General features: G+C 43.9%; 1 protein-coding gene across 1 annotated transcript in view; it reads right to left on the bottom strand.

The window, feature by feature from the left end:
• Positions 1-388: 388 nt before the first annotated feature.
• LOC147727217 (cytochrome P450 1A4-like) overlaps positions 389-27315 on the bottom strand; it is a 288726-nt gene continuing 261799 nt past the window's right edge. Inside the window, exon 7 of the mRNA XM_086961267.1 lies at positions 389-3068. Coding sequence (XP_086817393.1) covers positions 2786-3068 — 283 coding nt within the window. The 3' untranslated portion in view covers positions 389-2785. The remainder of the gene's footprint in view (positions 3069-27315) is intronic.

Below are 27315 nucleotides of genomic sequence, written 5' to 3'. Positions count from 1 at the left end.
CAGAACAGGACACCAAGTCCACACTATGTGATACTAACATCACTTCTCACAAATATGGACATCGGTTTTAAGGCGGTCACACTTGTTGTAGGGTTTGTACTTTCTCAGTAAAACTTGTAGGGTTCCTACTTTCTCAGTAAAAGTGTGTGTTTAGGCAACATTAATTTCAAAACTATGAACACTGAGCCCTCTCATACCATCAGAATATGTTGACTTAATACCTAGCTCACAGTGTGCCATCTAGGCCCCATAACTGACAGGGCACTGGATGTATCTGCAACCTCAGAATATGACAACCCTAATTACCCCAAGGAAATTGTGGAAATAGATCTTACCGTTTTGTTAGTAACTGCGGCATGCTCAAAGTGAGACACAAGAAGTACACACATTTGCATTTCAAATATTTATTGAAGCAACTAGACTCTTATGTAAAATGTGTGTGATGCAATGATTACAAGAATGAAGAAAAACAATGTTACCAGCATTACAAGAATGGTGACCAGATGAACAATTCAACCATTGTACATTTGCTTTGGATTATAAAAAAAACATATAATTGACTCCTACGTAGTGCTGCCTATCCTAATAAGCCTAGGGGGTGCAGGTCTGCCAAAATATCTTGAATGGTCTAACTCCCCATTTACCTGCATGCGCGTATCACCTGACAGTCAGCCTCTGGTGTAAAACAGGCCGCCATCCTTCACAGGATAATGATGGGATTCAGTTGGGATAGAATTCAGGCATGGGTGGTGTTGAAAATCCATGGAAATGCTCCTCTGCCTAAACAAAGGCTTGTCTCAGAAAATATATATTGAACTGGACTCATGCGTTCAGTGCCTGAGCTCTGGTCCAGCCGTCATTGTTAATCAGCCCACCCAGAGCTACCCAACAAGAACAGTTTGCACTGTTGTACCAAGACCTTGTACAAAATGTCCTAGGAGAGGTTGATGCACCTACGAAGAAATGTATATGTAAGCAATCATTTTCTGAGTACACTATCATATGCTGGTGCGCAAACAAAATGTATGTGAAGGCTCAATATTTAAAAGATGTTAACTTTAAATGTGAGCATATAATATGGAACTGTTAGTGCGTAGGGCCTAACAACCAAATGACACACTATAACTGACTTATGTTTTAAAATATCTTGTTGAGTCTAAGAAGCTTTGCATGCCTGGACATGACATTTAGCTCCAAATGTGTGCTTCCCCACTACTTAGGAATCTTAGGTACGGTATTATAGCTTATTTGATCTAGATACCTTTGTGATGTGTTGTTCACAGTCATGCACATCCCACACTTACATGACCCCCTTAATGCAAGATACTTGAATGCGAGCACTACTAATGGTATCATATGCATAGTCCCTGATATACATGCCCACAGTAGGTACAACCATGATTTCGTTGATAGTGAGCACAGCCTTCTGGCATACACCTAGACAAATGAGCACCATTTAAATATGAAATAATCTAACTATATTTCTAGTCTGTCTTTAATCTTTAATTATTGTGTTTCTTGTGAATTTACTAATACTGTGACCCTACTCTTTTATTCTCAATTATTTTTATTTTACAGACTTCTTTATTTCAGCAAATTATGATTACAGATACTTTCTATATTTATCATTGAATTTAGTTGCGAAGAATGCAGTTTAGAGAGGTCTAACTATCGCCAGTGTTTATTGATGAAACCTGCACACCGATAATAATGATAGGTCACAAATAATTCTTTCCTTGCTACAAACCTTTATTAATATGTTTTCCTACTTTTTAGCACAGGGAACCTCTATTTCTCTTCCTTCATAAGGACATTCTTTCTAGACACCACTCTTACATGTCGTGATAACATTTGCTGATTCACAATGTTGGCTATACAAGATAACAACAATGTCACTTTGGAACAATAATAAACATACAGAGCAAGAACTACATTCCTGTATGACTGAATTTTTACCAAACTAACATACTCCACACTAAACACCGTCCTGAGAATTTTGGGAAAACCTGAACGACACAAAAAAAGCTTGGGGGACACATCTATTTTTTCGGTATCTGATTCAAAACAGAGGGGTAGTTGGCCCGACCCTCCCATGAGTGTCCCTAAGATCCTCCACACAAAAAAACAAGTGTACCAAGTGGGCATTGACTGGAGGGCCTTGAGTGGGTCGGGCCAGTGTGATTGTTCACCTGTCTGCCTGCGTTGTCTTAGGTTTTCATTGAGCTCACCAAATGAATTCAGTCAGAACAAGATATATAATCAATTTATCAATGAATTATAAAATATACACGTTTTTAGTGAAAGCAGTCATCGTTAGTGACCTTCGCTCTGAGCAAAGTTATAACTTTCATTTCCAATCTTTAATAAGTAAACTATTCAGTTTATTGAGCCATAACATGCTTATCAAAAACATTTTATACAGCAGGAAGGTATAATAATAATATGGCTGTAAAATATTGTAATCTAGTTCACATATCAGGCAATAAATAGCTTAGGATGTTTTTTATGTGTCATAAATAGCTCACACCAGTAAAAATGTGGAGATCCTGGTTTAGAGTAACAAATCACTTAGATAAAGCTTAGTTCATAAAAGCCAGGCCATTTCTGACTCATTTCTTTTTTACTGTTTTCACAGTGGACCATCTAACCCGAAGTATAACCTAACACCATTTTGATGCAGCACGCTACAGTCATCATCTGAGGTTTGCACATTTACCTGAAAAAAACAAACTTAAGGGAACAATTATGCATTAAAACAGAGCAACGTGAAGTGAAACCAGGAGATTTATAAGCGCTGCAAAGCGGTTAGAAAGTACGGCTTAGGTTTCAAGACAAAACCACATGATGGTGTCATATCAAGTGTCTCTTCATGATCTTTTTCAATCCTCAGCTGCTGCAGCATTGTTGTTAGAATGAGAAAAACTTCATTACGGCCAACATCTTCTCCAAGACATTTTCTTGTTCCCATACTAAATATCATTACTTTATCCACCTTGCTCTTGTCGAGTTCTCCCTTAAAATCCAGAAATCGTTCTGGCATGAACACATTGGGATTTTTCCACATTGTGCTGGCAAAAATAAAACAAAAAATAGATTTAAAAAAAACAGACAGGATGAATTGCATTTTACTATTGTGCATGAAGGTAATATTTAAAGTTAAGGATGCTATTAGCAAGGCCAGCTGTTCATTTACCCACTGATTTGTAGGGAATGGTCAATATTATTGACATCCTACACTGAAACATTTTTGTATACATATTCTCATTAAGCAACTCCCAACGCCCCCTTTTCACAACCTTCTTGTCCTTTGTTGACCCTGCCATAAACTACCTTGGTCAACGTTTGGTTGCCAGGTAGACAGCTAGCAGGCTAGGTCAGGGAGGTGAATGGTCATAGAGACTTCTTATGGACACACACGAGTTTAAATCCCTGCAAGCACGATTTGGATTCAGACTTGCCATGTGTGGCTTGAATTTCTATATAACTATTCCTATTAATGGAAAAATTGAGCACAATTCAGGTTTTCAATCTTGTGACGTAACAACAGTGAGAAACAAATGTTTCGCACTGTTTGATGTCACCAATGAAAATGCTATCTCCCCCTTGCATACTTGTCACTCTCATGATTCAAAATTGAAGTCAGGCATTTAAGAGGTTGCTCTCATTGGAATAAATAATGAACACTTTTTTTGAGGGTGGTAATAGGTTTGAAAAATTCAGTGAGCCTAATTACAGTTTATGGAGACATTTGTTAGCCAGGCTGGTGAACTGAAGTGAAATGTAGGCTGGATAACATTTCTATTATACCGGTGTACTCTGCAGAAGTTTTGCAAACCTTGAGTTATGCTTTATATGTGAAATTCCTGATATTAAGCCACGCGAAGCATGAGAAAAACTTGAACAACAATTATGCAAGCAGGTATTTTTCACAGCACTTGTAGTTTTTGTGCTTCTTTATTTGGCACAAGTATGTCCTCACATACAAAATGAAGGCCAGGTTTGTATTCTGCATAATTTCCCTTAATTTATTTTAGCATTCCATGTATTTGAATGAAAGCAAATCATACACATTTCGCACACTTCTAGTAGAAAAAAAGAGGGTAACACCGATCAAAATCGAGTGAGTTGACAGCCAGGCCCCAATTCTTCGACTTTGTCTGGGTCATCATGGACCTGAGTGTGATGGTGGCTGGTGTTCTTAGCATCCTTTTTGTGCCTTTTTTGGGTCTCCGCAGACCTACAATAGAATATGTGTGGTATGCTTCTCGGGACAACAGACACATGTCCCTGCTGACCCACTCTTACAGGCAATAACATACTGCGCTGTCCGGGAGCCCAGTTAGTTTGTACTTTATATTTGAGTGAAGTGAGGATGAGGATTTCACAGAGAATGGTGTGGGTTTTGAAAGGAGACTATGGGGCTTATTATCAAGAAACGGCGTTAAAAAGAAGCCCATGTTGACACCAGAACATGGGCTTTTATTGGAATTATCAAGGGCATATTATCAAGCCCATCATCGCCGCTTTAGCGGCAGTTTTCTGCCGCTAAAGCGGCGATAATTTAACGCTGTTTCTTGATAATATGCCCCTACATTTTGTTTTATATTTGGAAAGGTGAAAAGGAGCACATGTATGGCCCCTCATAGCCGCTAGTCCACAGCATAACTGTTGAAAGCAGCGCAGATGATTAGGGAGACTTGGTGGGTTATCAAAATATAAAAATGTAAATGTGTAAAAACTGAATAACAGGGACAGTTTTTACCTTTGGGGCTCCGAGTGTCATCACAGACAACTCATTTTATTTATTCATTGTTTGATTTGAGCCAAAAAAGTGCACAAACATTACAAATGCACTCCTATTATTTAAAAAAACCCACCTTTTGCTAGTTAGCTGTTACTTAAGGACCACTTTGAAATTCTCTTTATCATAGGACGCTAAGTATGTTAATCACAGTACAAATGAACTCCCTAAATATAGTAATGTCATCAGTTAATACAATCACCTCAATTTGACTTTATCTTTACAATCTCGAAAATATTCTTTTTAGCATTTAAGAAGTAACCAATATACAGTATACCACACTCAAACAGTGACCTATTATAACACAAACAAAATTAAAATTCAAAGGCAATTGTATAAATAAACATATGGCTCATCACTGCCACAGTAGGCTTCATATCAAACTTATTGATCACTAGATCTGTTCAATATTATTGTTTATTGTTTCAAAAAATGTACCAACCCTATAACATAGCCTGATATTACTGCATAATTATGATAGATAATACATCTTGAATATGTTGTATATAGAGCTCTCCAAAACAGGAGGTAACATTTTCTTTCCTTCATAGAAAAAAAATACTGCACAATATTCATAGATTACACAAGTTCAAGAAGCACTGTGTGCAGCACGGACAAAGGGCCTTCGATTGGAATTCTTTTTTTTTTAATTCACAAAGTTTTACTGGGAGTTTAAGAAATGGAAAACTGTGCAGTACATACAGAATCATAGGGTATAAAAGAATACATAAAAGAATACATAAAGAAAATCATATGAAAGTATAAACATGAAGTATACAGGATACGTTGCATCATCTTCGTTGAAGTAAACAGCATACCTAAGAATGAATACATGTTAATACCAGTAGCAGAGTCAGAGGCAACAGATCGGTGGAGATGGAAGGAAATTGAAACTAGGCGCCGTGGTCTGCGCATGGGGACTATGCATATTACCTCTCGGTGAACGAGGTAGTCGGAGAGGAGGCTCATACGCCATACAGTTGATCAAGGGGGCTTTTATAGGTTAAAGTATTCGTCCAGGGAGGACCGGATTTTTCTGTGTGGGGGGTGCCCGGGGGTAGACGTAAGAGATATATTATCGGCACCTCTGAGATTGGAGATCCAGTTAAGCCAATGAGGGAATGAGGCTTTGCGGGTGTCCTTCCAACTGTTCAGGATAATCTTAAACGCCGCCGTTAATAATATGTCAAGTAAGTCTTTGTTGTTTTCATTGAGCATGTCGGCTTTGGTAAAGACCAACACAAGAGTTGAGAATTCTCTCGGAAGGGAGATATGGAGCACCTTGGTAATGAAATTAAAGATTCTATCCCAATAGTTTGTGACACAAGAGCATTTAAATATTAAATGATCGAGGTCCCCTCCCTACGTTAAGCAATTCCAGCAGGTATCGTCATCTCTGATGTTGTGTAGGAAGAGCCTCTTAGGGGTCCAAATGGCTTTATGGATGAGCTAGAATTTAGTTTTGGAGAGAGGAGGGCTGATTTTGCGACGTGTGGTGGATTCCCATGTTCTGGCCCACTCCATTTCCGAGGTTGGTGTAGAGGAGTAGGACTCCCAGAATAGTTGTAAAGAATCAGTGAGGGTGGATTGCTGTGGTCGAATTAGTTTGTAGATTCTCGATACCTGGTGGCCAAGTTTATTGAGCTTAGTCAGGAAGCCAGGAAGGGAAGGGGTGAAGTACACAAGTTTTGCTTTTGTTATTGCCACTTTGATGTTTAAGAAGTTATAGAACTCTATGCCTTGTAGCTGAAATCTATTCCGTAGTTCGTCAAAGGAGAGCGTTGTCGAGTCGCTAAAGAGTTGGTGGGGGAAAAATATTCCTTTTGCCACCCATGTGTCGTTATGCATTGGTTTCCCTTTATATGTCAAGGTGTTATTTTGCCAAAGTGATTCCCATGTAGATTTCTTAAACTGGTGTGGTAGGTGTTTGCTCACCTGACGGTAGAACAGAAATGACAAAGGGAGGGGCGAAGCGTGATGGTGAGAAGGGAGGAGGGGTCAAGGCCTTGGAGGAGGGATCTTTCCACAGACAGCCACACCGAGGTGTAGCCTAGTTGCAGCGTCAACCAATGTGATCCCTGTTTGGCCAGGAAGGCGGTTTGATATAAGTTATAATCTGCTAAGTTAACGCCACCTAGAGTCTTGTCTAGGCGTAGTTTTTTCAGACTGATTCTGGCTTTTTTTCCTTGCAATAAGAAGGAGGTAATCAGTCTGTCCAGTGTGTGGTGGAAATCCTTGGAGAGAGTGAGGGGTAACATTGTGATGAGGTAGTTGACTAAGGGGGAGATCATCATTTTTATGGTTTCCACCTGACCCCACCAGGTGATGAAGCGGGGGGACCATCCGCCAAGGAGTCGTTTGATTTTGGCTAGGGTAGCGGACTCATTGTGTCGAAGCGTACCAAGTAAGGTGTCAGTAAATTCTATTCCCAAGTATTTAATAACATCATTTTGCCAAGCCAGACCAGAGTCACCGAGGATGTCCCTGGTGGTATGCACATTTAGGGGCTTGACTTCGGATTTGTCCCTATTCAATTTGTAACCCGATAGGGCTGAATATCTACCGATTGAGGTCATGAGCCCTTTGATGGAGTTTTCAGGGTCTTCCGTTGCGATTAAAATGTCGTCTGCGTAGGCTGCTAATTTTACTTGGGTATCCCCGAATGATACACCCGCAATTTCTTCGTTGCGTTTGATGTCAGTCAAGAGGGGTTCAAGGGCCAGGAGGAACAGTGCGGGGAGAGCGGGCAACCCTGTCTAGTACCCTGGTGAAGACGGAATGGGTTGGAGAGGGTGCCGTTGATGGCTATTCTAGCTGACGGGAAGGAGTACATGGCCATCACCATTTTGATAAAAGAGTGGCCTAGGTTGAATGATTGCATGCAGTGCTGCAGGAAAGACCAGGATACCTTGTCGAAGGCCTTTTCAGCGTCCAAAGTTATTGCCACCAGTGGGGTGGGTGAATCTTTGGCTTTTTCTTTTATGTGGCACAGGGGCCTGGTGGTATCGTTCGACATCCGGTGTTTTAGGAATCCTACCTGTGAGGGGCTGATCAGTTAGGGTACTAAGTAGTTTAGTCTATTTGCCAGGATTTTGGCATAAATCTTACAATCAAGGTATATCAGTGAGATGGGACGGTAGTTTTTGGTTAAGAGATGGTCTTTCCCATCTTTGGGGATCACTATGATAGTGGCTTCGCTCATTGAAGAGGATATACTACCACTAATCGCGGTTGAATTGAAGAGTGTTTGGAGGGTGGGGGTGAGTTGTTTGTCAAAGGCCTTATAGAAGGCCGCAGAGAACCCGTCAGGACCGGGTGCCTTATTGTTTTTCAGTGTTTTAATGGATGCTAAGATCTTTGTGGTTGTGATGGGGGACCCTAGCTTGGCCTTATCCTCCTCCGATAGTTTGGGCAGTGGTAAGGATTCTAGGTAGTTGGTGCAGACGTCTTTGTCGAGAGACAGGTTGTTCTTGTAAAGATCTTCGTAAAAAGACTTGAATGTTTCTAGGATTTTGGTCTGGTTAGTGTGGGTGATGTTTGCGGAGTCCTTTATGGAGGTTATAGTGGCTAGCTTCTGCTTATGTTTGAGATAGGAAGCGAGGAGCTTGCCTGCCTTATTCCCCTCACATAGCTTTAGGGCCTTGAACTTATTGATCCAGACTCCAGCTCTTTTACTAGTGATGGTGTTGTACTCGTACTTCTTTTTGGTTAAAAGGTCAAGGGTTTTTGTGTCGTTAGGGTTGGATTTGTGGATAGTCTCTAAATTTCCAATCTCCTGTTCAAGTTTTTCCAAGTCTTTATTTAATGCCTTGTTAGTTTTGGCTCTGATATTAATGATAACCCCCCGGATCGTGGCTTTGAGTGCGTCCCATAGGGTATTAGGTGCGGTACCAGCCACGTCATTCCTTAAGATGTATTCCTCTATGGCGTTCGCTATCAGTAGTTTGTTAGTGGGCTCGGCAAGGGTTTCCTTGTTGAATAGCCATCTTCTAGGGGGAAGGATCGAGTGGGAACCAGCAAGTTTGGTTTGGATACAGGCGTGATCGGATACTAGCTTAGGGGCTATATCCGTTTCTTCAATCAGGTGGGTAAAAGAGCTTGAGATTAGGATAAAATCGATACGCAAGTACCAGTTGTGTGGGGCGTAATAAAAGGTGTAATCCCTCCCATTGGGGTTTTGGAGGCGCCATGAGTCTTTTAAGAAGTACCGGTCGCAGAGGCGTAAAAGGGCTTAATGGGAGCTAGAAGGGTGGAATGCGCACTTGGATTGTCTGTCTAGTATTGGGTCAAGAGGGAGGTTGAAGTCACCCCCTACCACTAGAAGGTCGTCTTGTTGGACATTTTCAATAGAGCGGGAGACTAAGTCCCAGAATTCTGGTTCATCTGAGTTGGGACCATAGATATTTACCACATGTATAGGGTCATTGTCTCTTAGGAGGTGAATCACTAGTAGTCTGCCTTCCGTGTCTTGTGTGTGCGAGACAACTGACAGTTTGGATTTTTTCACGATCAAAGTGATCACTCCGCCTTTTTTGTGTGTCGCGGGGGAGCATAGTATGTGTAAGTTAATGAAGCGTGAGTCATCTTCTGACAGCTTGGTTTCCTGAAGTAAGAGAATATCTCCTTTTGACTTAGCAAGATATTCAAATACTTTCCGTCTCTTTACCGGGTGATTGAGCCCCTTGGTGTTCAGGGAGACTATGTTGAGGCTTTCTGCTAATGATTTAGTACTAGCCATCGGTGTGTGTCAGTGTCGTTAAGTGAGGGACCCGGCGGGTAATGTCTGTCAAGTGAAACATTAGGGTCCGCTTGCATGGACTGGGGAAACGGGCCAACCAATGCCCCATGTTGTCTAGTGTGGAAAATATGCTCAACTCAAGTCAAGTCAAGTCATAAAATTTGTATAGCGCACTACATACCCAGAGGGTTTCAAGGCGCTTAGGAAGAGGAGGAGGATTATTTGTCAAATATCCACGTTTTAAGCTGCTTTCTGAACGCTAGGTGGTTCTGGGTGAGGCGGAGGTAAGCGGGGAGTGAGTTCCATGTTTTAGCAGCCAGGTATGAAAAGGATCTGCCTCCCATGGTGGTCTTGTTGATGCGAGGTACAGTGGCGAGGGCTTGGTCGGAAGAACGTAGTTGGCGGGAGGGGGTGTAGAAGGACAGTCGAGAGTTGAGGCAATCTGGTCCGATGTCGTAAAGTGATTTGTGTGCGTGGGTGAGCAGTCGGAAAGTGATCCTTTTATTGACGGGTAGCCAGTGGAGGTCTTTAAGGTGACCAGAGATGTGTTTGTTGCGTGGGATGTCTAATATGAGCCTGGCTGAGGCGTTTTGGATTCGTTGGAGTTTCTTCTGGAGTTTAGCGGTGGTACCTGCGTAGAGGGTGTTTCACTCGGTGTGAGAGGATGCAACTTCAAGTGAAAGGTGGAAATTAAGGCAAAAGTAAATGGTGTTTCAGCAGGAAACATAAACAAATAAAATGCAAGATAAAATGCAAGTTAACTCCCTTATTATCTCCTTCTCTTCGCCCCCCTCTCCCTCCTCCCCCCAACTTCCCCCATTTTCTTCCCCCTCCTTCCCCTCCCTCCCCCCAGATACGTACGTAGGGAGAACGACGGCAGTACCTTTGCTAGGTAGAACAGGAATGACAAATAACATATTAACAGTCCCAGCGAAGAAATCAGTTGGACAAGAGTAAGTCTTGCAATAAGAGCATGTTAGACCTTAAGTCAGGCCTGAGTAGAGCAATAAGTGCTAATAAGCGACCAAGACAATGAATACCAACATGTTATTTAGCTATGGTTCTAGACAGTCATAAACCCGCAACAAAATCAGGGTCAGCGGTAACAGACATCTTACAGATGTACTCTATAGGATTTGCATTAATTGCAATATATAGAACGTTAACATTTAAGCACAACCAGTAACAGTGATATAGGACAAAAGTAGGACTATAAACCAGATCCCCGCCCGCAGGATATTAATGTGTCTCAGCCGGGCCCAGTGTAGCACTCACGATACAGGAAGATCAACATAGGAGGATCAGGAGTCTTAGTTGTCGTGACCATCGGCACTGGAAGGAATCCTCTGCAAGGAGGGGAGAGCATGAGTGACCAGTTCAGAGTGTTAGGGATCAGGTTGGTCGTTGTCTTGAGAGGTGTGAGTCGTCGTTTTCCTTTTGTTGGAGAAACTGCTTGATTGGTCCATCTCCTGTGCAGGGCAGTCTTCTAGGTGACACGCTAGGTCTTTCGGGTCCGTGTAGAACCGAGGGCGGCCGTTTACCATGATCTTGAATCTAGAAGGTCCTGCAAAGGAGAAGGGAATGTTCTTTGTTCTGAGTTTGTCTCGGAGTTGGAGAAAACCTTTTCGTACTTCAACCGTGTCTTTGGAGAAGTCTTGCGTAAATATGATCCGTTACCCTTCCCATGAGATTGAGTGGTTCTTCCTTGCAAACTGGAGGATCATATCGACGTGTTGGAATCTGAGCGGTTTGCATATCATCGGTCAGGGGCCTTTTTTCTGCTTGTCGACAAAGGTGGGGATCCTGTGCGCTCTGTCTAATTCGAAGCTGTGTGGGAATTCGATCTCGGTGACCATAGGTATCCATGATTCTATGAAGGCCACACATGACTCCACGTCTTTTTCAGAGTCCTCCGGCACGCCAAAAATTCGAATGTTCCCCCTTCTGTTCCGATCCTCCAACTCAGCATTGTGGGGTCTGAGGGCGTCAGTGGTGTTCTCCAGGCACTGAATCTTTTTCGACGATTGTCAGGTCTTCCACGTCTTATGCGCTGTTCGGCTTCCCCCAAGCCTTTATTCAACGCACTCATGTCTGTTCTAATCGCTGTAAGGTCGAGCTGCATGGAGTCTGTATTAGCTTTGGTGGATTTGGACAGGTTGTGCAGATCTGCCAGTTTCTTCAGGATCATCTCCATGGTGGCCGTGATGTCTGTTCTGTTCTTGATGGGAGAGTCAGAGATCAATGGGTCTGGCCGCACCTTTTTGTTGTTACCTCTGCCTTTTCTTTCCCCCATCGTAGCAGATTGCAGTGGTAGTGGGTTGTTTGACGAGGACGTTCCTACCGTGGTAATTACTCTTCGCTGGCAGCCAGTAATGAGCATAAAGATCCAGTCGAGGGAATGTGGACTGTAAGCGCGGAGTCGTATGGGCAGCAGGAGGCAGCTGTAGAGTAGTTGTAGTGGTGAGGCAGACGCAATTCCGGCGGGAAGCCACTGTTCGGCAGCAGGAAGGGGGTGCTTGCGGTATGGTGGCGGCAATCCCAATGGTTGGCATACGTGTGGGCGAAAGTTTGCAGAATAACTTTATCCCCCGGGGGGGGGGAGGGGGGGACACTCAATTGTTAAAGTTGATGCTAGAATTCCAGGGTACCTGGTGGTGAAAGGGTGTTCTTGAGGTGGTCTTGAGCAGGGCACTACCTCTGTACACAGTTGCGGCAGGCAGAGGAAATCTCTCCTCATGGTATGTTTTCAAGAGGTGGTCATGACGTGTATCGGGCTATTTGTGTGAACCCTGTCACGGCAAAAGTCTCTCCCTGTGGTCGGATGAGCATGAGGTGCTTATGCCTGGGATAACGCTCGTTTGTCTGTCTCAGCCTCCGCCATCTTAAGGTCAGGCAGGTCTGGGCGATGTTGGTATTGCAGCAGAAGGTTAGAGTGGGGCTCTCACCTTGTAGGGTCTTCTGAGTGTCGCTTAGGTTCTCCGCTCACACACATGATCCTCAGTGTGGCTGTTCGTTGGTGTTAAGCGCTGTTGGCAGTACTCGGTGTCAGGCAAGGTCGCGGTGACCGAGCGGCGCCATTTTAGATCCTCCGCGGTGTTGTAATGCGCAATATTTCCCGCATTCGTTGCATTAGGCTTGCTGATCAGGATACCGGAGGACGCCACTCATTGTAGGGCATCAGGATTTGCGGGTCCAGCAGAGAAACAGCGGGGAATCGCCGGGAATAGACTGGAGTCGCTCTCCTGGACTACAGAGCTCCCGGTTAGGCAGCCAGCTCCACTGCCGTCCAAGCCACGCCCCCTTCGATTGGAATTCTTTATTGTAAATCAAAGTACTACATTTCTACTTTATAACCGCTAGCACTTGGTCAATTCTCATCTTCAGTATCCTTAGTCTTATATTTTTTGCTTTTATATCTTTTAGGTACTGCTGTAATATATCATCATAATCCATGTCTAGTAAATGGGCCAGCTGTGGTCTCTTTCTGCAATCATTAATATCAGATTTGTTTTAGCACATTTTTTATTTTTATTTTTCTAACTCACAGTTGGAGTTCATTCAAATTATTAGCAAGGGACAAATTCATTGTTTGAGTCCTCCAGTTGTAAGTGACATTTAAGTAAATAGATACAGGTTTTCTTAGGTGTTGACTATCATTTGACTCCATAATTCAAGATTCTCTACCAGTATCTTTGTTTTAAATGCATATGACTCAATTTCGGTCTGAGTGCACTATTGATTGAGCCTTTTGGGAGGTTAAGCCAGTTTTTCCAAATAGACATTACTACTGATTGCAGGTGCAATATATCTTATTACACCATGATTTCACAGCCATAAAGTAATAGACTTACTATTTTTAAAGTGTAAGGTTCTCTTAAAACTTCAAAGGACCTATCTTCTTTGCACACTAAGCAGCAGTCTTGGCCCTCTGGTCCTTGGAGGCCAGGGAGTCTTAAAATTAAGGTTATCTTTAAGAAGTAAACCCATATATTTATATTCAGTTACAACCTCTAATTTATTTGATTTAATCCACCATTTTCACTGGTTTTCTTTTTCCTTGCTGTCGAGAAAATCATTACTTTCATTTTTGAGTTATTGATTTTAGGTCATTGGGTAAGTAGTGAAATGGTCCAGCTGCTTTTAAAGGTATAATGGTGTACGATCGATATAGCTGGGATCTCCCCTCTTAATTTGGGTTATAAAGTACTGCCAGGACCAAAATATCCACTATATTAGACCATATTCTATTTAAAGAGAAGCTCAATGGTGCCAATATACATCCTTGGTGTCGGCTGTTAGGTGTATATATTTTCCTTGTTTGGGCTCCATTGTTCACCAAAACCACTTGAGTCCAAGCAACATCATGAAGCTGGACAAATTCAATAGACAGGGAAGTATATTCCAATTAATAAGCTTTTTCCATAATTCTACTCTATTAATTCGTGTCGAAGGCAGTAGATACGTTGACATACGCTACATACATTCACTCATTTCTTTTTAAAACATAATCTTTCACTATCAATCAATCAATCAACCAGGGGATTATAAAGCGGACTACTCACCGTGAGGTTCTCAAGGCGCTATCAGTTCGAATGTTTAGCAGTTCTAACGTGAAGCAGCATTAAACAGTTAGGTAGTTCCTTCTGAAAGTGTGACTCAAGGGAGCTGTCCTCGCTTCCCCGCCAGTTCAAGTTTTCATTTTAAATGAACTCGGTAAGATCTGCGGAGTGTATGGTCATGCAACCTTTCTCCTAGCACTGATGTCTGATTTTAACCTGGGTACATTTTAGAGTAAATAAGTGCGAAATGTGTGCTATTTTGGTACGTCTGACATTATTAAATACACCGTAGGGCCTTCATATTTGCACCATTGGCCAGCGTCAGTGGAGCGACTACCATAAGGAATCGCTGTTGTGATCGGGTGGGGGAACACCACGTTAGATGTTTTTGTGTGCTTATTCACAGAGGGCACTGCACACGATGTTTGACACTTGTTTTTATTGACTCTATTACAGGTTCCTCTCGGAGAGCAAGGTGCTCTACCATATATATATTCTGAGCATTCACTAAGAAAGGTTTCTTCCCTCTACTCTTGGATCAAGGAGGTAGGAGTAGTACCCATGGGATCATTTCTTATGTGAGTCCTGATGAAATCTGGGATATTTAGTTTTGCCGGCTGAAACATGTCGAAGGTTTGCAGAGTGGAGGGTTAGGGGACTCATTATAGCCTCTGATACCACCATCCACTGGTCTTTAAGTGACCTTTTTACTTTGGACAGGGAATTCAAGATAAAGTTGCATTTGGGATTTGCCGTGTCCATATTTAATCACTATTTCTGCACCTATTTTAACTTGTGATCCCATATTTTTTCTACTTATATGTTGTATCGTCTTCCCACTCCCTATTGCTCCACCTCCAGCGTTGGTCTGCGCGGAGGTGTGCTAGCAGCATCCCTATGATGAAGCATAACACAGTTCTCTGTGTGTGAGGGCAGTTTTAAAACCCTTTGTTGTTCCCCAATCTTGGATCATAGCGATCACTAGTACGAAGTCCCCCTTCTATCTTGTGTGTAGGAAGATGTACGAGGAGGTCAAAGTGGGATGTTATTTTCTCCTGCCCCTTATCTTTTGTGTATGTGGGGGTTCCTCCTGAAACCCAACTGCACTTTTGGAAGGATCTCTTCTTTTCAAATCCATGCTTCTAGGGCCTGTGGCAGATGGTTTGAATAGATTTTAGTTGGTACACCCAATAGCGTTGTCATTCTATAATTATTTGGCATTACTCGTGACACTTTTTTAAAAAAAAATGGGACGAGATTACTTCCCTGCCAGGAATCTGGATTTATATCCTAATAAACGACATTGGCAATCTATGGAGTTCGGAGTCAGGTCCCAATTTTCATATACCTTCTGACAGTGGGCCTTGGGTACGAGAGTTCTTAAGATATTTGTAAAATTTGTAACCTCCTTTATTGATGGAATTAGATTATTCTTGCTCCTACTGTGACTTGTATTCCCCTGGCATTTAACCAGATAATGCTGCATTTCTTTTTCTTTCTTTTCTTTGATACTTTTATTGTTATTTTCCCCTACAGATCCACATTATTCGTAACCCACTGTTGTTCATCCACTAGACAGGCCTCTGATTTTCTTTATCTCCCCTATTGTTTTACTCAGAACATCTCAAAAGATTTTTGCTCATCCACTACTGAAGGCAGCACTAATGCCCGTCTAGATTTGCTCCTTCTTATTCCAATCATCCATTCTTATTTCCTTCTAAAATCCCTCCAATGCTCCTTAATCAACCGATTTTTTACTTCAAGGTCATATTTAGATGTTTCGCTTATTTTCTTATTCAGAGCTGCATTACCTTTCAACTTTTCTCCTTCAAATCTGTGATTTGCCCCTTGTCTTTTGTTAATATTCCTATAGTTAAATAATAATTGGGTGATTTAATTCAGCAACATTTCATACTCCATCATTATTGTATTAAGTGGCTTCCTGCAATATAGGGTGAGAAGATTCTGAACTATTTGTTTAATTTGATTCTTCAGTTTCACTGACCAAACTATTCTTCAGTCATTCTTACACCATGTATGAGCTGAATTCATTCTCTTTCTATAGTCACCCAATCCAGTGTTTATAAAACACTCTCAGCTAACTCCACTATGACCAAGTCATGAACTCCTTTATAGATATTATTGCATAATCAGTCAAGCAGGACATTTTGCCAGTGTCAAACGTTGGCTTACTAGGTTGATTCCCTTTACATCATCCATTAATACCTATCAGATTGAATACATTTATGATAGTCACCATTTTCCTCCCTTTGGGATCGCTAGATTTGTTTATTAGTGATTGAATTGGCATATTTACACTTGCTTTCTGCTTGAAATACATTACACAAATCGGCATAAGAATGTTTTGCTTTAAAATAACCAAATAAAAGGGTTACACATGGTGGAGATCTTATACTTATCCTAGTAGCATTGGCTGGACTTGCTGATCCTGAGGCTTTTTCGGTTGAAAGTATTTGGTCATAATTATAAGATCATTAGCTCCATTGGGCTTATATGGGGTCTTCTGAGTAACATTTGTTATTAAAACTGTTGGGAAATCTTTAAATTCATTACAAATGCTCCCAGTCTTTATGTCCCACTTTATGGATACTGATGTTAGGAGACCACCAGTTGTTCTACCATATTACCCTTTCACAGCATTAACACTATAGACAATTACATCATCATAACATCATTTGACCCTCAGGTTTCCTGTAACATAACAGCAGTAATGTCCTTACCTTTCAACTTCTAAACAAAAGACTGCCAGTTCCTTCTTAATCCAGCAATATTCTAAGACAAACAGCAAGTCAACACATTATCGCTTTTCGAGGGTGATATTTTAGGGATCTGTCTTTTGGAGTTTTTTAGTTTTTGCTATCACATTTCAACCATCTATTTTCGGTAAGGTGCTATCATTGGTAGTCCTATAGATTAATCTTCCATAATCAGGTTTTGTTATAATAATTTGCTTGTTTTCTTCAAAATCATATTTCTCGTGAGTCTGATCTCTGACCTTAGTTGAAAAATTGCCTATCAGACTGATTTGACCAAGAAAAAGGTATTTCATAAATAGTGTAGTCAGAACGTCTTAAATCATTCATACAACTTACGACCATTTCTGCAGCTTTTCTCAAATGAAAGTTTTGCCTTTTTACTTCTATTTTGTCTGAGCAATGTGACCGAGGTTATATCTTTGGATGTTATTATTGAGAGCTTTGGAAGCAAGCTCAAAGTTGTCAAAATCCTTGATCAATTTAAGGACGACTCATAGATTCCATCCAAAAAGACATCCACCAGCAACATTATTCTGTAGTTTATTTTGTGCCAATCGTGATTCCTCCTTTTTTCTAAGTATCCCAATACACCACTGTTTTGTAATCGGATTCTCTCCTGGGCACTCATCCTCCGAGGTTCTGAGTTGTAGGCATTAGGGGTGATTTATTAATGTACCAAAAACTAGAAGTTTTTACAGTGATTTGACCTTGTCATCAAAATATATATCTTCTAAGTTATCCTCAGTTGTTGTTATGTTTGCCAACATTTTTGTGGTTGAGTATAATGTTTTCTTTTCTTTTTGTATTTCCGTTGACATTGATTTTTTAATAGTCCCCTCGTCAATGTCCATTCTTACTTTCTTGAACTTAGCTATTTCCAGAAGGTTTTCATGCTCCTTTTCCAACTGAGATACAAACCTGAGGATTCTCATACCTTTCTTTGTATTCTTCAATTTTTCCTTTTATTAGACATTTTCAAACAGTTCATTGTTGGGCATTTCTTTTGGCCACTATTAATTTGAAAGATTGAGAAAACATTTGTCTGTTCTTAAGTTCCTGTCCCTCCATCTTTCTCAAATTTATTTTGTAGCCACCTCAATATCTTTAAAGACAATATCCTTTTTATTGAACTCTACTAGAGGATCATGTTTAACTTAGCTTTATCATTTGCTGGTGCATGGTCTGGGTTGTATCATCTATTTGACTCTTCCCCTAATTCTCCCACAGGGTCACTGAGTTTAGAACATGAACACACCCTTCTTCTTCCAATCTGATGGTTTGTGCTTCTATCTGACGGGGTATATAACCTTCACCCTCATGTTGCTGTGCATTAATATCAGGCTCATTATTGTCATTTGCCAACTGAGGTTAAGCCTTTAATTTCAAGAGATGCTGGCGTATTAGCATATTTGTGTCTTGATTATAGTTAACAGCATTAACACATCTCACCAGCAGTAGGGCTATAGATTCCAGTGTATTATTCATTGTATGCAGTCATTAGGTATTTAGCAGGAATTTGCCCCTTGCAGATTTTTTGCACGCGACAAGAAGATTTCTCCCTCTTGAATTTCAAAACTTCCCTCCTGTCTTATTTCAGTTTCCAACCCAAAATCCTCTCCCTCTTGAGCACAGGACAAACCAATCAGAAAAGGAAGAGAAAATCTTCTTTGAGTTCTATCAGTTTTTCTAAAAATAGGGATCGCATCCTTTTCTTTCGTAGCGCTAGAGGACCTCTCTCACGGTTGAATATTGATAGCATAGAACACAATAGCATCTCATTGTGGTCAATTATTTCCTCCTTCATGCTATCCCAAGCATTGACTTATCACTCACCACACTATACTTATTGAAGATTTGCTCTGTATCTGTAGTTATAAACCTTTTTCCAGTTTCCTGATACTTCATACGAGTCTCTGTGCTTAGCCTAATGAACAGGCAAGAACAATTCACTATTCGTGGCATGATGTACTTGCGTCTGCACATGTACATCAGCTCTTGGTGATTTTTGGTTCATTAAGCTTTTTCCCTGGGACAGATTATATTCTTTAATCACAACACTCACTCCTTCTGAGTCAGGTTTAAATTTATGGCTTAGCATCTGACTTTGAGCCTGATAGTGTTGGACGGATTCCAATCTAATTATTTCTGGGTGTTATTTACCGGTTCTTACCTATGCAATAACTTTTACTGCTTCTTCTATTTTGTTTTTCAATGTGCCACTTTTTCTGGAGACAACCATTTCTATTCCCTTCTCAATATCCAATCAAATCAAATCAAATTCAATCAAATTTTAGTTCACATCTGATCAAATATTAAATTTTTCATCAATATGAATATATGCACAGTTGCAGCTGAAGATTCAGTTGTGCACAAACAGATCAACAGTGCTTATAAGGTTCTCCAAGAGTCCGAGGAACCACAAAGAGTGGGATTTTCTGCTCAATCAACCTTCCCCTTCTTCTCTTTTTCTTTTGCATGCCAATACCCACTTCTTTTCTCTTCTTCTGTGCTTCAATCTAGTTACATTTACCACTCTACCACTCACCCAAACTTGTGCCTGTGACTCATCAGGTTTTCCAAAAACTGAGGGACAAAAGGGAGGGGTCAAGGGGATTGTGCTCAGGTCCTGAACTCTCCATCATGTTACTTTGCCCTGCCGCTCAAACGTTACCAGCATGGCAGGCTCAAAACCAAGAATTAGACTCATTCTCACTGACCTTACTAGCCTCCGCTTTCAGTCTCTGCCTCCCCTCTGCAAAAATCAATGTTGTGAGTAGGCATGTGAACAAGCAAGCATCCAGGTACCAAGTGACTGGATATTAAACAATATGAAACAGGCAATATATTGGCAGCTGATGGCTATAGAGTTATAAGCTTGCAAGTTTATAAGCAGATAGTAACTATCCCAGGTAAGCCAACAAATATACAAAATACAAGGTGTACAGAGGATGGTGGCTATTCATGCAATGTGGCTGTCACCATACTTGTAACAAACCTCCAATGCTTACAAGTGTTTCAGCCCAGCAAGAGATGCAACCCTGCACACAGAAATGGTCAAGGACAGTCAAAAACTAACCAGCATGTCTACAAAATAGGGGGAAAGCAGGTGAGTGGCGGGCCAGGCAGGAACAACAAGAGTCCTTCTCCCTCTTTTCCTCTCCACAAAGCTCTGTGCTCTGTGCAGTTCTTCCGCAGGATGCAGGCCAATCACCAGGCATCCTTCTCCCCTTATGCAATTCCTCCAGCTTCGTAGCATAAATCATTCCAGTCACTCCACCTGGGACTGGGAGGTAAACAAGGGGTGCAACAGGGGAGCACAGAGGAGGAGGGCAGGGTAAGAATACAGGTAGTGCAGGCAGGGTAATCACAGCCACAAGCTGCAGCGGGACCTGGCCCGGCTGCTTCCTCAGACTATTGGCAGCCTCCTGTGGATGCTATCCCAAGAGGGGTGCCTCACACACTACTGTCACCATTGGACCACCAAGGCAGCCAATGCCTCTATTAGCCCCTGTATGCACCAGCGGTCTTCAGGTAGCATTGCAGGGCAGCAGGAGAGGAGCTGGCCAGAAGGAACACTTGCAAAGGAAAGAAATGATGGGCGGAATGCTGGACAATGCAAACATTCACCCCCAGTCACAAGGATCTGGGTTAAATTCATCATTCTTTTGCTGACCACACCACCCCAGTTTGGACTCAGCCTTATGCAAATCAGTCTTGAGCCTGTTCCCTGTGGGAACAGTCCAGCCCAAACTGCCAAGCCAGGTCCTCCCTGGACCAGAAACAAGCATCCTGGGACCGGTTTCAGGGCATCACACATCAACTGCCAGGCTAGCTTGAATCCAGTGGTGTAGTGAGCACGTGACCCACGTCTGGGCATCCCCTTACAACTTAGAGCAACATTTGCAAAGGAAACAATTGATGGATGGGATGCTGGACAATGCAAACATTCACCCCCAGTCACAAGGATCTAGGTTAAATCCATCATTCTTTACTGACCACAGTACCCCAGTTTGGACCCAGCCATATGCAAATCAGTCTTGACCCTGTTCCTTGTGGGAACAGTCCAGCTTGAACTACAAAACCAGGTCCTCCCTGGACCGGAAACAAGCATCCTGGGACTGGTTTCAGGGAATCACCCATCTTCAGCCAGACTAGCTTAAATCCAGTGGTGTCGTGAGCACGGGACCCACGTCTGGGCATACCCTTCCCACTTAGGGTGACATTTGCAAAGGAAACAATTGTTGGACGGAATGCTTGACAATGCAAACATTCACCCCCAGTCACAAGGATCTGGGTTAAAGCCATCATTCTTTTGCTCACCACACCACCCCAGTTTGGACCCAGCCATTTGCAAATCAGTCTTGACCCTGTTCCTTGTGGGAAAAATCCAGCCCAAACTGACAAGCCAGGTCCTCCATGGACCATAAACAAGCATCCACTACGCTACTGGTGTTTGCACTGGGCTACATGCAATTTGCGTAGTGTGAAGTAGCGCAAACTTTGCAAATTAGGCGAGTGTAGCGTAGTACTTCGCCCAGGGTTAGTGAAACCCCGAAGACGGTCCTTGGATGCTTGTTTCAAGTCCAGGGAGCACCTGGGCTGGCAGTTCGGGGTTCACTGATCCTATTGGGCACAGGGACATGACTGATATGCATATGGCTGGGTTCAAACTGGAATGGCATGGTGAGCAAAAACGATGGATTTAGACCCAGATCTCTATACTGGGGTGAATGTATGACATTGTTCTGCGTTCTGTCCATCATTTGTGACGCATACCTAGGTCCGTCACTTTGGACCACTCTTCCCCCCACCATTCGCAAAGAGACCCTCTATACACGTTTCCGCAGATCCCTCAAGACCTGGTTATTTAACCAGTAACTCTATCTACTGTCGCTTTTACCTACTCCTAGTCCGCCCGGCGCCGGGAAACCCTTTTTGGGTAGCTGTTGCGCCTTACAAAATTCAAAAACTGAAAAAAAAATTAAAAGAATTGTTGTTTTTGTGGCCGGAAGGAACAGCAGCTGGCGTGCAGTAGCAGTCTGCGAGTGTGAACCTAGGCCTGTCGCTCTCTGCACCACACACACTGCATGCCCAGTGTTTTTTCTAATGGAGTGATGGCGCTCTAAGGCAGGACGCAAATATTATAGGGTGAACTTAGGCATAAGTGTGGTGCAAATGGGAAGGGAGAACCACCCCTCTCCCTGGAATGTAGAAAACCACAGACTAAGAACTCCAAGGTCCCCTGCACCCGCTAGTGGTACATAGAATTAAGTTAGTACAGTAGTGAATATAGGAATGAAAAAGACTGTTCATTCACTGCTCTGTGTTGTTCCAGGATTTATTGTCCTTGTTGTGCGTTCCTTGGTACAGTCTTAGCCTAGCCAACACGTGCTTCTTCGCTACCATGAAGTACACAGCAACTTCTTCAGGGCTAAGAAATATATAAGATACACAATTGTATCAAAGTGGGTATAAGGCAATTAGCTTCTATCACTAGAGACCTCTTTCCTGACCTATATTGCTTTTTAGGTGACCTATACATGTTCTACTATGCCAAAACCCACCAATATCATCCAATACATCTGAATTGAAGACAGTCAATGTTTTACCATTGTTTTTTGTATTTTAACATGTTTTCTTTATGCAATAAAAATATTTTTCCAGTTTACATTGCATTATTTTTATCTGTTCGTATACATTTTAAAAAGAAAAAAATCAGGGGGCGTAGCCAGGCGCAACTCAGAATGACTGCGTAGTGTCTGAGCTCCGTGCTCAGTAGCCCAAGAGACTATCCTTAATGCCCATCCTGTCATCCGGATAGCCGTCCCCGGGATCGGAGGCGTTACGTAACCTGGTCCGCCCGCTCTGGACTCGTTTGCTGCTTTTGGAGGCGTGTCTTGGAGGGGATTGAGGAGAGCAGTGTCTGGACCTCTAAGCCGGGGCCCACAGTCATCACCCCGGCCCGACACATCGCCACTTCCGGTCCGCCCGAAAGTGGGGGTCGCGATAGTAGATACGACTGGAGTTTGTTCTGGCCTGGCGCTGGCATAGACCGGCATCCTGTGCACCGTCTGGGAGAGCTGGTGAGCATACAGGCGGTGGCAGCTGCGGGACTGAGGTAGCGCCCACGGAGGTGGCGTACATTACCGCGGAACTCTGCTGCAGACCCAGGGGGGTGAGTGAGCCTCTCCCCCCTATCACTCCGGCTCTAACTTTTGGCACAAGTCCCTTTCCTCTCCCCCCCCTGCTGTCACCGGGAACCAGTGAGAAGGGGGCTATTCCTATGGCTCTGGTCTGAAGCTTTGAGGCGGCGTGGCGGCATGGAGGAAGCTGTGGCTATCGGTGGGGAAGCGGAGCAACTGGCTTCTCCCGAACGACGCTGCCTGCCAAGTTGGCTGTGTAGTTGGCCCCCCCCTACATTTGTGGAACTTGCTTATTTGCCTTTGCGGCCCGGGGATCGGTCTGCACATCGGATTGAGGGGGTGCTACTACCGTTTGCCAGGGGTGCCTGGAGGTCTGCCAGCACTGGGGAGTTCTCCTGATCGCCTTAGAAATATATGACCCCCCACCCTTCTTCTGCACTGAGGGACACCAACTCCGCTATTGACGTGACATGAGGTGGTGCGGGGAGCCCTCCCGCCCTCCTGCATTCCGTGCACAGATCCTGAAGGTGGGTGAGGTTGGCTGTACTGCAACTCCAAATAACTGCAACATTGCTCCTGGACCGTGTGGGGGTGTGTGCCTCTTGCCTGGACGGCGTGGGAGTGACGGCCATGGCTGTGGCTTCATTATTCGTGGGAGACCCCTGACCATCTGAGGAGTCGCAGGTAGAGACCCTTTGGTGTAGCGACTTGTGGTGGGTGATTGCAACTTTGGCATCCGGTGGCATTGCAGTGCAGTGTGGACAATCGCTTAGCTGCCGGTTGCTCTGTCTCCAGCGTTGGGTTGGTCGACCAATAATTGGTGGGTGAGGCTTGGCACCTGAGCTGTTCGCCTCTTGTGACTGACTCCCAGCTGTGTACAACTCCATGCATTATGGAACGTGCGAGGTGTGCTGGGGCCAAGGACCCGAAGTCGGTCCAGGCAAACAAATTGGACCGGTATACGATCGCTAAAGATGTGCCAAAACGGAGGCTCTCCGAAGACTTAGTGAGGGGGACGCCACCTGGGGAGGATCCCGAACTCTCTTTAAAGGACGTCATGGACGCGATTACAGGGGTCAAGAATTCGCTGGAACATAAAATGGACTTCATGGTCATTGACATCACTCTTATCCGTGCAGATATGGGGAAGTTGAATGAGAAGAGGAAACAGGTAGAGCTCACCACCTCCAGCCTGATGGAGGACTTTTCCCAACTGCAGATGGAGTTCTAGGAGTTGCGGGACTCCCAGGTGGACTTCAGCCTCAAGCTGGATGATTATGAAGGCAGTCTCCAGCGCAACAACCTACGCATCTTGGGGGTGCCGGAGAAGGCGGAGGATTGGGCCGCCGACCTCTTTGTGGAGGATCTTATCCTTAACCATCTGAAACCGAAGGGCCTCAGCAAATTCTTTGTTATAGAGCGGTCTCACAGGGTCTCGGGTGGCCGTCCCAGACCGGTCGCTCCCCTGAGGCCTATGTTGGCGGGAGTCCTTAATTTTTGGGACAGAGATGCCATCCTCCAGTGTTCAAGGGCCAGTCTCCCTTTCAAGTACGAGAACGCTACCATCTTTCCAGATTTCACACAAAGAGTGCAGAAGCAGAGGAAGTCCTTAATATTGGTAAAGCTTGACCTAAGGGAGAGAGGCATGAAGTACTCAATGCTGTTCCCAGCCCATCTTAGGGTTGAGGCAGATGGGCGGGCGTGGTTTTTCGATGAACAGGAGGCAGTGTTGGAGTGGCTTGAATACTGGGGTGCCCAGGTCCCGGCGGACAAGGAGGAGGACGGCGGTGCGGTCACTCAGTCTTCCTGAACAATCTGTTGATGGTGTGTGTTGGGATTGCGGGGGTGATGGGTAGAGTGTGAGTGTAGGGAGGGGAGGGACACACTATTACTTTGATTGTGGGATTCCGGGTTGGTGGCAGCTTCCCGGCGCCATTGAAAGAGTGACAGCGCACAAGGGCGCAGCTTGAGAACCTTGTTTTTATTCCTGACTTGTGCTTGCACTAATGCTATGTTTTATAATTAACTGTGAATAATACGGTTATTTTACTTTATTAGATCCTTTCACTTGCTGAAGGTGTATTTTGCCTGCATCGCTTTAGGCGCGCTGCGCAGCTGATTATCAGCGCCACTTATCTCCTACCCTTAGACAGTAGCCCCTCTGCCCCGGTCCACCATGGCTCCCCTGCCGATTGTGTGGAGGGCGGCTCATCTACCGCGGCTCCTGGTGCCGGTCTGGTGGTGAGAGCGGGCGCCATATTGGGAGGAGTCCGAGAGCACTGGGACCTGAGGTAGCGGTCCAGTTGCTCAAGGCTCCTTCCCATAAAACGCTAGGGATCTGCTCTTTCCTCGTGGATTCCGGGTTGGTGGCAGCTTCCCGGCGCCATTGAAAGAGTGACAGCGCACAAGGGCGCAGCTTGAGAACCTTGTTTTTATTCCTGACTTGTGCTTGCACTAATGCTATGTTTTATAATTAACTGTGAATAATACGGTTATTTTACTTTATTAGATCCTTTCACTTGCTGAAGGTGTATTTTGCCTGCCTCGCTTTAGGCGCGCTGCGCAGCTGATTATCAGCGCCATTTATCTCCTACCCTTAGACAGCAGCCCCTCTGCCCTGGTCCACCGCGGCTCCCCTGCCGATTGTGTGGAGGGCGGCTCATCTACCGCGGCTCCTGGTGTTGGTCTGGTGGTGAGAGCGGGCGCCATATTGGGAGGAGTCTGAGAGCACTGGGACCTGAGGAAGCGGTCCAGTTGCTCAAGGCTCCTTCACATAAAACGTAATGTGTTGGAGGGAGCGCAGCGGACGAGCGCAGCGGGCGCGACGGAGGCGCGCCGGAGTCGCGCTAGAGTCAAGCTCGTCTGCGCTCGTCCGTGAGCGTCCGGGACTAGGGGCCAAGGATTCTGCCTGCTCCTATACTTACACTTCCGCTGATCTACTAGCGCTACGACCAACCACTACGATGTGTCCACCTGTCCCCCATAACACGGCTAAACGTATTTCTCACTTGGGCATAGGTAATCTCGCCACCTTTACAGCCGCCCCTGCTCCTAAGTATTCGATGCTCACGACCTTACCTAGCTCTACCTACATGTTCAGGTGTTTATATCTAAACACCCGTTCTATGATTAAACATCAGTCAGATATTTTCTTGTTACTTATGGATAAACAACCTGATATGCTGCTACTGACTGAGACCTGGCTCACCCCGGACTCACTACCGGACATTTTAGCTGCTCTACCCGCAGACTACTACATTCTATCAGCAATACGCCCAGGGGGAAAAATTGGTGGAGGAGTGGCTATTATTGTCAATAAGAAATTCCAACTTAGACAGCTACCATCTTTGCCTCTACCTAACACTGAAAACATAGTCGCCAAAATAGATACTCCCAATGGATCACTTGTACTGGTCCTACTATATCGCCCACCCCAAACCATGGCCACATTCCCATCCACCCTAGCACAGCTATTGGCTCCGTTGGTCACAAACCACCCTAAACTACTTTTGGTCGGGGATTTAAACTGTTGGTTTGATAATATATCATTAGACCCCCAAGCTGCAGAGATGGTAGATCTCTTCTGTGATCTCAACTTGACACAACACATCCATACTGAGACTCACCAGAAGGGCCATAGTCTTGACCAAATCTGGTCCTTGAACCTACCACTATCCTCAATAGATATAAAACCTTGCTGTTGGTCTGATCACCACAGCATAAGTTTCTCTTTCCAGTTAGACAAGACTATCCAATTCAAGTTACAAACCAGCAAAACCATCAGGAAATGGACTTCTATGGATATGTCAGCCTTTCTAAACTTTTTGAGTGACTCCCTTTCCCTTGACAGCACTAATGTGGAGGAGGCCGACTTTCGGTTTAATGAATGGCTTACTGCAGCGATCAACATCTATGCCCCACCTACGCGTCTTTGCAGCTCTAGGAGTCCGGACGCACATAAATGGTTTACACCTGAGCTTAAAAAACTGAAACTGGAAGTGAGGCAAAAGGAAAGAACATGGCACTCCCAGTATTGCCCTTTAGCCAGGGCCACGTATTGCTTAGCCAGGAAGACATACCAAAAAACTCTACATAACCATAAGACTACCTACTACTCATCTAAAATCCTAAACTCCACCAATAAGTCAAAAGAAATCTTTAGGATAGTAAACGACCTATGCAATGACGACACAACCTCTTCTCCGGTAGTTCCTACACAAGCGCTATGCAATTCCCTGAATGACTTTTTTCGCGATAAGATTTTATTGATTAAACAGAACATCTCCACACTTCCAGC

This window comes from Lissotriton vulgaris, chromosome 3_1 (genome assembly GCF_964263255.1).
Source record: "Lissotriton vulgaris chromosome 3_1, aLisVul1.2, whole genome shotgun sequence".
NCBI classification, from domain to species: domain Eukaryota; kingdom Metazoa; phylum Chordata; class Amphibia; order Caudata; family Salamandridae; genus Lissotriton; species Lissotriton vulgaris.
This window is presented reverse-complemented; position numbering and strand designations above follow the sequence as displayed.